Source organism: Brachyistius frenatus, unplaced genomic scaffold (genome assembly GCF_029030835.1).
Source record: "Brachyistius frenatus isolate BFR_SWC_R1_liver_20210118 unplaced genomic scaffold, ASM2903083v1 Contig_18, whole genome shotgun sequence".
In the NCBI taxonomy this organism is placed as follows: domain Eukaryota; kingdom Metazoa; phylum Chordata; class Actinopteri; family Embiotocidae; genus Brachyistius; species Brachyistius frenatus.
Window position 1 is genome coordinate 2,938,975 of NW_027210617.1, and position 10,746 is coordinate 2,949,720.

The 10,746-nt window shown below is 40.4% G+C and overlaps 2 protein-coding genes across 2 annotated transcripts in view; both read left to right on the forward strand.

Annotated features, from left to right (window-relative positions):
- yjefn3 (YjeF N-terminal domain containing 3) overlaps positions 1 to 5,955 on the forward strand; it is a 42,550-nt gene extending 36,595 nt beyond the window's left edge. Inside the window, exons 5-7 of the mRNA XM_069694917.1 lie at positions 3,669 to 3,782; positions 4,771 to 4,921; positions 5,158 to 5,955. Coding sequence (XP_069551018.1) covers positions 3,669 to 3,782; positions 4,771 to 4,921; positions 5,158 to 5,354 — 462 coding nt within the window. The 3' untranslated portion in view covers positions 5,355 to 5,955. The remainder of the gene's footprint in view (positions 1 to 3,668; positions 3,783 to 4,770; positions 4,922 to 5,157) is intronic.
- The window catches only part of cbarpb (CACN subunit beta associated regulatory protein b), a 252,131-nt gene that overhangs the window by 17,408 nt on the left and 223,977 nt on the right, over positions 1 to 10,746 (forward strand). The window lies entirely within an intron of this gene.

The window sequence follows — 10,746 nt, forward strand, 5'->3', positions numbered from 1 at the left end:
GAGTGTATGTTTTCCATGGTGTGATGTGATCCCTGTCAGCAGAACGACACGCAAGCATATGTGTGAGGCACGCACACACATACACACGCATGTACACGCATGTACAGCCTTAAGACCCTGACGCAGAGCTGTGAATGTGATTAGACGGAGCACAGAAAGAAATGATCGACTGCAGGCGAACAGTCCATCTTGATTCTCGCATCACTCCATGTTTACAATAGCAGGTTGTGTCTTAATCTGTCAAGCATGTTTGATTATTTCCATTGCTGGGTATGGGGTGGGGGGTGGGGGGGTCTGTATGTATGCAGGTATGCTGTATACCTGGACAACACACCTATTTATTGTGAGAAAGAACAAACAAGTATGGTCATTTAGTTCTGGTGGGTTGTTCATATTGAAATAAACATGATGTTATGTTTGGCTCGCTGCATGTGCTTTATAGACCATCACAGCATGGAAACCTTATGGTGTTAGTCATTTCTCGCTTACTGAAAAAACAGAGGAATTTCACATGTGTGCAAAAACCCACGTTATTACATGTGACCACATACACATGGGATTTTGGACATGCGATACAAAAATTGTGAAAACATGTTAAGAATTTGGGAAATATTTAGATCACATGTGCTTGCACAGGTGAAACATGTAATTTTCCCATGGGAAACTACCCATGGTTTTCAAACAATTTCATGGTTTAATGTGACATTCCCATGTGAAACCTATGGGATTACATGTGAAACCCATTGCATAATTTGCAAATCCCATGTATATTACCATTTGAAACGCATATAGATATCCATGTGTAATCCATGTGATTACATTTGACACCCACGCATATTCTCAGACAAAACCCTAACCTTTATCCATGTGAAATCCATGGGATTATATATGAAAACCTTGGTGTTATATGTGAAAACCCATATATGTTGTCATATGAAACGCATACAGTTACCCTGTTAGGGCTAGGCGTGTGAACCCAAATGCAGACGCACTATGGAGGCAGGGGAAAGTTAAAAGTGTTTAATACAAGAAATAGTAGATTGATTGGATTAAATGGTAAGGGAAGCCTTACACTTCAGGTTATGCAAGTATTGATATCATTTTTCAATACTTCTAATGTTTGTGTTTTTCAATACTTACTAACTGCACTTGTAGAAAATGTGTTGGGGGGGGGGGGGGTATGGCATAACTCGTGTTATTGAACTCGAAAAAATATCATAGTGTGGTATGTTGTCCAAAATTCCATACAAATGTCATAGTATAGCATGTGGTCCAAAGCGACATAAAATTTTTATAGTATGGCATGTGGTGCAAAATGTAAATACAAAGTCATAGTATTGCATGTGGACCGTTTTGTCAAAAAAAAAGTCATAGTATGGTATGTCATCCAAAATGTCATAAAAATGGCACAGCATAGAATGTTGTCCAAAATGTCCTAAAAATTGTATTGTATGGCATGTCGTCCAAAATGTAATGAAAATTTCATAATAGAGCATGTGGACCAAATTGTCAAAAAAAATTTATAGTGTGGTATGTTGTCTAAAATGTCAAAAAAAATGTCATACGGCTGTGGTGAAATTTTATATAAAATGTCATAATATAGTTTGTGGTCCAAAATATAATGGAGCTGTCATACTTTAGGATGTCGTCCAAAGTGTCATAAAAACGTGGTAGTATATCATGTGATCCAAAATGTCATAAAGTTATTATGTAGCATGTTGTCCAAGATGTCGTAAAAATGTCAAACTTTTGCCTTGCCGCCCAGCAGCTTTCCCTGATGACGAAGATGAACAGTGCCTTGGTTTCTATGATGTTGAGGACCTCATGTTATTTTTCTGATGGGGAAGAAGGTGTCGAAGTCTTCTGGCTTTCTGAAAGGTCACTGCTGGCCTTTGCTGCTTTCCTTTTGAAATCCTTTGTTTTTGCCTCTGCTCCCTCTGTCTTCCTGCAGTCTTCAGAACAGGGGTCTCCAACCAGTAGTTCGCGGAGCTCTCGGAGGAAAAAAAGGTTGGAGACCCCTGCTTTACAAGGATGGCCAGCGATATTGGCAGCAATGACACGGTTGCTACTTGCCTCCGAGCTGACGTCCTGGGCCTGGGCGTCAGTTCCCTCCAGCTCCTCGTGCTCCATACATTAAAGCTTTCCTGTGGGGCTCCAGGGGCCCAGCACCCCCTCTTGGTGAGACTAGCAAAAGGAGTTGGGGCAGAGCTGGCAGAAAGCCTCAGAGTTTTTTCCTGCAGACGTCATGGAGATGCCAGGGGCGGTGCCGGTGGCCTGCAGGAAGCGATACCAAATGATACGAGCATATGTAGAACATGGGAAGAAACTAGTGATTATGTTCCTTATTAACTTGAATCAAGTCAAAAAATATCCACAGCAAAAGCAAAACTGAACAAAGAGAGAAATAAACTCGGAAACCAGAATGAATAAAAGAAGTGTGTCTGTAAAACATTATTTTCGATGCATAAACTGGATATGAAAACAATCTTGAAATGTAGTTATAAAGCACAACAATTTAGCAGATTAGAGACCGCCATACTGTCTTTTCGTAAATTATTTTAGCGAAATCCCCCAAAAAGTCCTCTAAAGACAGTCTTTGTGCTCCATCATCAACAACAACTGTCTAGTTTCAGTAAGAGATTTGAATGTGTGCACAAGATGTCATCCCTTTGCTCTCAATGAACTGTGTGCAGAAACAGAACACTACCAGACACCATCCAGAACATCTTCCCTCAAGGCAAAGAACTGTTACTCTGTCAGACGTGAGCATCAACTGGAAAACGACCTTTCATCCACCCTTTGCTTGTTTCTGTCTCATGGCTCATTCCCGTTCACGCTCGGTGACACCGACAATCATTTCGAGCTCTTCCTTAGTGGAACACATTTTTTAATGGCAGAACTGCTGAAGGTCAAGGTCATGCTAGGGCCACAGGCGAACCCCAGGAGAGAAGCTAATAGCAGATTACGTTCAACCTGGCTGCTCTGTTGAAATCACGATGGGAATGGCGTCTTTAACATTGCAATTGTGTTTTATATGAATTATCTGCAGATATTACAGTTCAATATTTTGAATGAGATTTTTTAAATGCCGTGAGCATTCCTTACACGTCTACTGTATTGGGGCTGCATCAGAAAAAAATTATGTGGATGAAATGACCTTTTGAAAGGTATTTATGTATTTTATGACCTTGAGGATATCTTATCAAGGACCATGTTTTGTTGAAAAAGATGGCCATAAAACGGATAAACACAAACTTACATGATCAAACGTGGGCAAACGCACACTGACACTATTTCGCAGGTCGTGGGTTTTTAAGATTTATCTCTGTGGCTGTGTGAAGGTCATAGGTCACAGGTGCTTCCTGCTGAGCATCACAGACTTTTCATACTGCAGGGGTCTGGATTTCCGCTCTTCTTAGCTTCCACAAGGGAAGTATTCATTCAGGGAGCAGACTGTAGAAACCACAACTTCTGATCACCAGTCAACAGTATTTTCACTTGTCGTGAGCTGCTGGCCAAATGCACACTGAAGCATCACTCGCACTCAAGCATGTCATTGTCCGCTTAAACCACTGGTTCTAATATTTGGCAACCTTTTCTTTATTTTTGTGGTTTTCTCTCCTCATTCATGTCCTTTCCCGTTTCCTCTCATGTCTCATCTGATGCAGGAGTACGAGCCCACCATCTACCACCCTAAACGCTCCTCTCACAGTCTACACCAGGATTTCACAGTTCAGTGTGAGAAGATGGACATCCCTTTCCTCTCCTATCTCCCTACAGAGGTCAGCAGCATAAAATTTTTTCAGAAGCTTCAGTCTTTTTTTGATTAAATTCTGTAAAGTTTTATTGTAAAGTTTAGTTACTTAGGCTCTCTAAAGGGAACACAATCGCTCAATCAGCACCTATAAAACTCGCTGATTGTATCTTGTTTGTTTAATCTAGTTTTTGTTTTTTTTAACCCATAGCTCATGAACTACCAGTAGCCTGCGATCCGGTTCTGAGTAGTTTGCAGAAGGTTCAAACAATATGCAGTGTTTCCCATACATAGACTTACTTGGTATATTGACGACTGCCTAAGTATATTTGGCGACCCATTATAGCATTTTTTTAAATGTATTTATTTTTGGATTTGTCCAAGAGAACAACGATATCGATGCGATTAACGAGTGGACAATCTCCCCTTGCTCCCTTCACCTGTTTCTACTCCACACTGTATCAGTGCGGCAGAAGTTGAGCTACGCCCTAAGTGTCACACACACAGATCAGAGGACAGAAACTGCGACCTGCAACATGCCTGCAAAACACGGTAGAGATTCTTACACTGAGCTGTAATGAAACGGGTTCTCATAAATTGGGTAAATGACATAGATACAATATTTTTGGCAGGACCGTAACAGCAGGACCAGAGCTATAAAGCGAGTGTCGCACTGCAACTTACATTGAAGTTTGGCTGAATGCCATGACTTTTCAAATTAAAAGCCCTCCAGTTTCACAGGGTCCAGCCTTAAACTGGGTTTTGACCTTGATGTGTTTCTTTCAGGAAGGGCAGTAGGTCTTAATCAAAGGGTAAAACACTGAGTAGTCCTGGTTAAATCTTATATTATAACGCTTTATTAGACCCTTTTCAAACAGGTTTGGCTAGACAAAGAGTTGTGTGCGCTGCAGTGCATTTAGGGGAAATCTGTCCCAACCTCCAGATTGGGAACCCAGTGAATCGTGGACAAGAAGTAAATGTTACAGTTTATTCATACTGTGTTGCGTTCTGCTCAGGTGCAGCTCATAAACGATGCCTACAACCTAGTGATCGATGCCATGATGGGCCCAGAAGCAGACTGTGCCGACATTAGGGAGCCATACTCTGGTATTCTGGTCACCCTGAAGCAAGTGAAGACTCCCATTGCCAGTGTGGACGTGCCCTCAGGTAAGTGTTCTTGCAAACTGTAGATATCAGACATAAAGGCCCAGAAATAATGGCACGATAAATGAGCCTCCAGGCAGCTCGCTAGGAACCTTGGCTCCCCGGGAGGAGTTTTCCAAATCGAGAGGCATACATGGACGAGTGTGAGTTCGTTGTACTCCAAACACATGATCTGCTGAAATCAGCACAAAATCATCACTGTGCTTCTCTCCAAAAATGCCTCTTGTTCTCTTCCTCAGGTTGGGATGTAGAAGAACCAAATCAGGATGGGATAAACCCTGAAGTTCTCATCTCACTCACAGCACCAAAGAAGTGTGCCATGAGTTTCTCAGGGAAGCATTTCTTGGCCGGACGCTTCCTGCCCTATGACATCCAGAAGAAATACGAGCTTAACCTCCCAGTCTACCCTGGCACAGACAGCCTCATAGAACTGTAACGCATGGAAGCGTACAAGCCGGTTTGCCACTCATTTGGAAAACATATGGTTAATCTATTCTGTTTTTTAATTTTATAGATTGTTAATGTGATTTATTGTTAACATCTCAGTTGTGTAGATAAGGATACAAATTAGCCAAATGTGATGTGAAGCTACAATAGAAGGATAATATTTAGAAACTGTGGTTTGAGTCATGTCTTTTTAGGGAACGGCATGAGGAGTTTTGTGTCAATCCACTTGTAAAAGCTGTAGCATTACACTGTTTTCGGAATACTTTGCAAGAGAAACTTCTCATTCCACAGTCAGCGAAGAAAGATGAATTTTCTATGATGCCAATAAGTGGAATGTTTTTTTTTTTCCAAAACTTTTTACTGTTAAGAAGCTTTTATGTTTTTACGTTTGACTTTCTACTCTGAAAATGCTGCTGAGCTGAGTTGGTGTAGGTTGGCAATTTCTAAATGCTATGGTTATGTATTTTTAGTTTGGTCAGCCTGCACTTGTGCATTACTTTGGTTTCAGTTTGCATTATTTGCTTTTACAGAAGGCCCAGACAGGTCTTGTTGTCCATTAAAAGAAAAGTCCCATTTTAAGGAAATGTCCACTTTCTGGTGTTTTGTTTTCCTTCACTTAAAGCAGCACAGACAAGTAGACAGAAAAAAAAACCATTAAAATATTATGAGATGAATTAAAGCTGCGCTAATCAATTTTCTTGTATCAACAGTGGATCAAATAACTATGTAATGAGAAAGGAGGTAACTCTTCGTACCAAATCTATAGATGATTACCACTCAACTCTGCAGTTTCCATCAGTTTAATGAGATAGTTTCCTCAGTATCTGATGGAGACCAAAAACAGAGCTAAAAGAAGTGTCAATACGCGATTGATTAGAAGTCTAGAAACTCAACCCGAAATGTATATTAGGGCCCTTATCCGTCAAAGCGTTTTTTTTTTTCTCCAACTGAAAATGGTAGACACTCTTCTGAAAATGCATAGCCGGGAGCGCTTTTAAACGCTTTGGAGGCACAGCGTATTTTCATTTAAGACGCTTTGGTTGCTATGATACCAAATATCCACGGAAGTAAAGGTTTATCTTACGTGTTGAAAGTACCTAATTTCACAGAAAGTTTGTGTCGTCAACAAATACTAGCTTTAAAAACGCGTAGAATACTTGCTCTGGATGAAAGGTAGACTGAAGCTCGTAGGCGGAGAGGACAGAACTGCCGGTCAATGTGTTCATTCGATTTTGTGTGTGAGGAAACATCATCGCGAGCATCATTGTTTGGGTCAAGAGCTGAAGTTGGACGGAGCCCGGTTCAAGGATTTCTTCCGTATGAGCAGAACACAGTGGGAAGTTTTGCTCCGGAAAGTTGGACCTTTCATTTCAAGAAAAGACACACAAATTACAGGGAGGCCATCAACTTAGTTTTTCTGAGCTATGTGCAGAGGAGAAAAAGACATGTTTACATCAGGTTTTGAGGTATTTGTTCCCCCCCCCCCCCCTCCTTCTTCACCGTGATTGGAATGCTGGGTAAAAAGTGACAGAAACGAACACAGTGTTTTAAAAGTTAAATATTTTCAACTCTTGGCGACCGGGAAAAAAAAAGTACGTCAGAAATATTGCCATCATGAAGTCAAAATTCCGCATATTCCACTGCCACCATGTGGCCAAAGAACTCAATTAATTTAGCTTTAAATAAATGCAGATAAACAGATGCACTTCTTTCACACTATTTCCACTCGTACAACTCGCACAACAATGATAATGTTCAAATAATATATTTTTGTTTTATTGATCATTTCTTTGATCTTCAAAGCTGAGGAAAAAGTACTGTGAAGGCGGGCGGCTGCCAAAACAGGCTTTTGAACGCAGCCTGTTCCGTTAAACAATAATCACTAATCACCAGCCCACCTAGCTGTGTAATGTGCACATCACATGCAATTAAGGCTGGGCTTCTCAGATGATTGCACACTGTTACATCTGTTTATTGTTTCCCAACTGGATTTGATTTAGTAATGAAAGCCATAAACAGGTGTGATCAGGCTATAATCAGCTGTGGAGGAAGGTCTCTCATTATTGAGCTCATGCTGCAGGCTTCAGACTAAGGCTGCTGTGCCGTTTTTCAGATGAGGTCATTTGTATTTATATGAAGCACAGGAGCTTCTTGTGCATACTAATGCATCAGTGGCTGACGTGTGTGCACATATGTGAGTGTAGAAAGTCAGTGAAAAGGAATGTTAATCCATTATTTGCTCTGTGGTATTAAATCTGTCAGAAGTGAGCTGACAAAAGTGGTGGAAGTATGTGTGAGCTCTCAGTGGTTCTGTCTTTCATGCCTGTCCAATTCCTGTCAGGAAACAATGACTTGCCACCTCTTTGTCACTTTGTGCTTCTCATGAGATGGGCTGAGTGATGAGCTTTAGAGTCGTCTGTGACCTGGAGAATTGAACAATCATAACTGACAGCAGCACTTGTTATAATATCCAGTGAGGGACAGTCCTACACAAAAAAACCCAAATGGAGTCGAGAGCGTTAATGGAGTTAGCAAGAAAGAGTTGCTCAGTGCTTATAACACGATATAAACTATATTTGCTAACAATCTACATGATCTCAGTACCATAAAAATAAATATACATTTTCAGGAAAGATTGCATGTTTCAGATTCAAAACATATTTTAAGAGTTGGGCTTATCAACTTTCAATGTTTGATTGTTTCTAACATTTAGTGTTTTGTTGTGCCTCACTGATAGCCTTGGCCAAAGGCATTAGATATTATATTTTTGAATGTGGTCCACAGGGAATGCCTGGAGGAAATTTAATTAGATCCGTCACAAATGTCCACTTGGACTCGAGGATGAATTGAAAGGTCACTGATACCTCACGAAACACGTTTGTGGCTATAACTCAAGAATTCATATGTTAATTCTGACACAATTTCACAGAAATGTCTAACAGGATAAAATGATGAAGTGATGACATTTCATATCCAAAGGGTCAAAGATTGTGACTATACTTCACATTTCATCAGATAGTAAATTGGTGACAATAAATCTTGGGTGTCCACCTTGAAACTGGGGTAATTGTGTACATCTTCTGAGTTGTCAGGTTGAAGATGTGTGACGCCTCCATGTTTAAGAATTTGTAGCTTCTTTGCTGCAACATCAATATTTTAAAGCATCGGCCACTTTCCGTCAGGTTTATTGGTCTAGCGTGTGGACACATATAAAGATTCATTCAAAGTCTTCACTAGATATATCACGAGTCTGGACCACGGACTGTCCATAAAAGTGGATATTGCTTCTGGGTCTGAAAAGTGAGGCCAATGCGGAAGGGCCTTAAAGGGCAATTACAAAAAGGCTCTGCTCAATGGACTCCAATTAAACTTTTCTCATGAAATACAAAGTCAGTACATTTTTCCACAAGTCATTATGGTGTTGTTCACTTAAATTGCCCATTTATAATAATTTTCCAGAGGTCCATCTAAAAATAATTCCATCATTACTTGGATATTAGGCTTAAAAAAGAGGTATGTTTAGGGGCGTGTCTGGTTCATTGACAGTCCTGTGGTGCAGTCAGGTTTCCGCTATAGGTGGGGAGGATGTAGTGTCCTTGGGTTCCCAATCAGATTGAGTCAGATCCACCGCTCGTTCCCCCCCAGCTTGTCCAAATATGGTCTCTTGTGTTTCCAAAATAGCAAAATGGTAAAAATCAAGAATTTAAGGCTTCAGAACCACAGTTCACCAACTGATAGTTGATGTCTGTTGGGGTTGCCACTTAGTCTGGACCATAAGTGGTGTAAAAAGTGGACGTAGCATCCAGCTCTGGAAAATGAGGCCAATACGGAAGTACTTTAAACTGCAATACCACCAAGTGCCACTATGGATTGTCTCCAAAAATGCTCTGGATGCATACACTCCCTTTCAACTTCAATCATAAAATGTAAAATTATTAAAAAAAAAAAAAAACAAAGTTCCTTTAGTCATTTGCTAAATGTAGTCCTTCTAAATAGTTTTTTGGAGGTCCATCTGAAAATAATTTGATTGTTAATTAGATATTAGGCCTCAAAAGTGGATATTTTGTGGGTGTGTCTTTTTGATTGACAGGCCTGCAAGTTAGGTTTCTGCTAAAGGTGGCTATAATGCGAATAAAAATATAAAGTAGGATAAAGGGGAAACACAAGTGAAATAGAAGTTGCTTAAAATAGAACATCTGCCACAGTGTTGTATTTAAATTTAAAATTACTTTCTACCAATGAATTGAACAGTTAACTTTTGGACTTTCTTTAACCTTTATCAAGATAGAGATGGGGATTACAGTAACTCTATAAAAATAGCACTAACGTCTTGAAAGACATTCTTTCAAGTGTTTGTTTAACACCTTTTAAAATTTTTAATCTAGAGGGCTTTATAAAGCAGTTGAATGCAATTACTGTTTCTAATTTCCATGGCTTTTACGAGCGTCGTCGCTAAATAGCAACAATTCACATGCTGCAAATGAGCTCAAGTACATTACACCTCATAAGCACGTCCCGTGCCTGCGTTCTTGGGACTGTTTCCTGAGTGGCATGCCATATGACGCCACTTCCACTCTTTGGCAGTGCGTCACACTGCAATCAGTAACTGTTAAAAAGTTACAAAACTGAACCAGAAGTCGAACCAGAGAGAAAGAAGCATCTGGCACTGTCCTGTGTCTGCTGGGGAGACAGAAACAGAGTGTGAGACAGTGAAAGACAGATGGGGGACCAGTGAAGGGCATGACATTTTACAGATGATTAAAAATGTCTTTACTTATTTAACACAGAATGAGCTGTTAACAACGTCTGGAGTTATTATTGTGAATCGGAAGAAAATCAAACATTTGTAACATTTGCTTTTCATATTTTAAACTCTTAAAACAGCCACAGAAAACAAAATATAATACAAAACAAAAATAAAATGGGGGGTTTCCAAGGGACACACACACACACACACACACCTGTTCTGTGGATAAGAATAACTTCACTGGAGCAAAAGAGGTTCACAAAGCAAAGGAACATTAAAACACTATCATAAATAAGTCAGAAATGATCAGCTCTTGCACAGAAGTAAAGGAAAACACGTTATTATTTTCAGTTACCACAGACACATGCAGTACACACACTCCCTCTTTCTTTCTTTCCTTCTCTGTGTGTGTCTTTCCCTCACCACCCCCACCATACCCTCACCTTTTTTTTGGACGATGATATGGGGGACCCAGATGTTACATTTCACTGGCCAATGGTGAGGAGAGAGGGGCCGGATTGGTGTGCACTCCCGATGCCCCTTCTTTTAAAAACGCCTGTCTCCAACTCAGCAACTCAACTCACATGAGAAGAAGCTGCGGTGAGACTCTGCTCGACCGGCAGCATCGCTCACA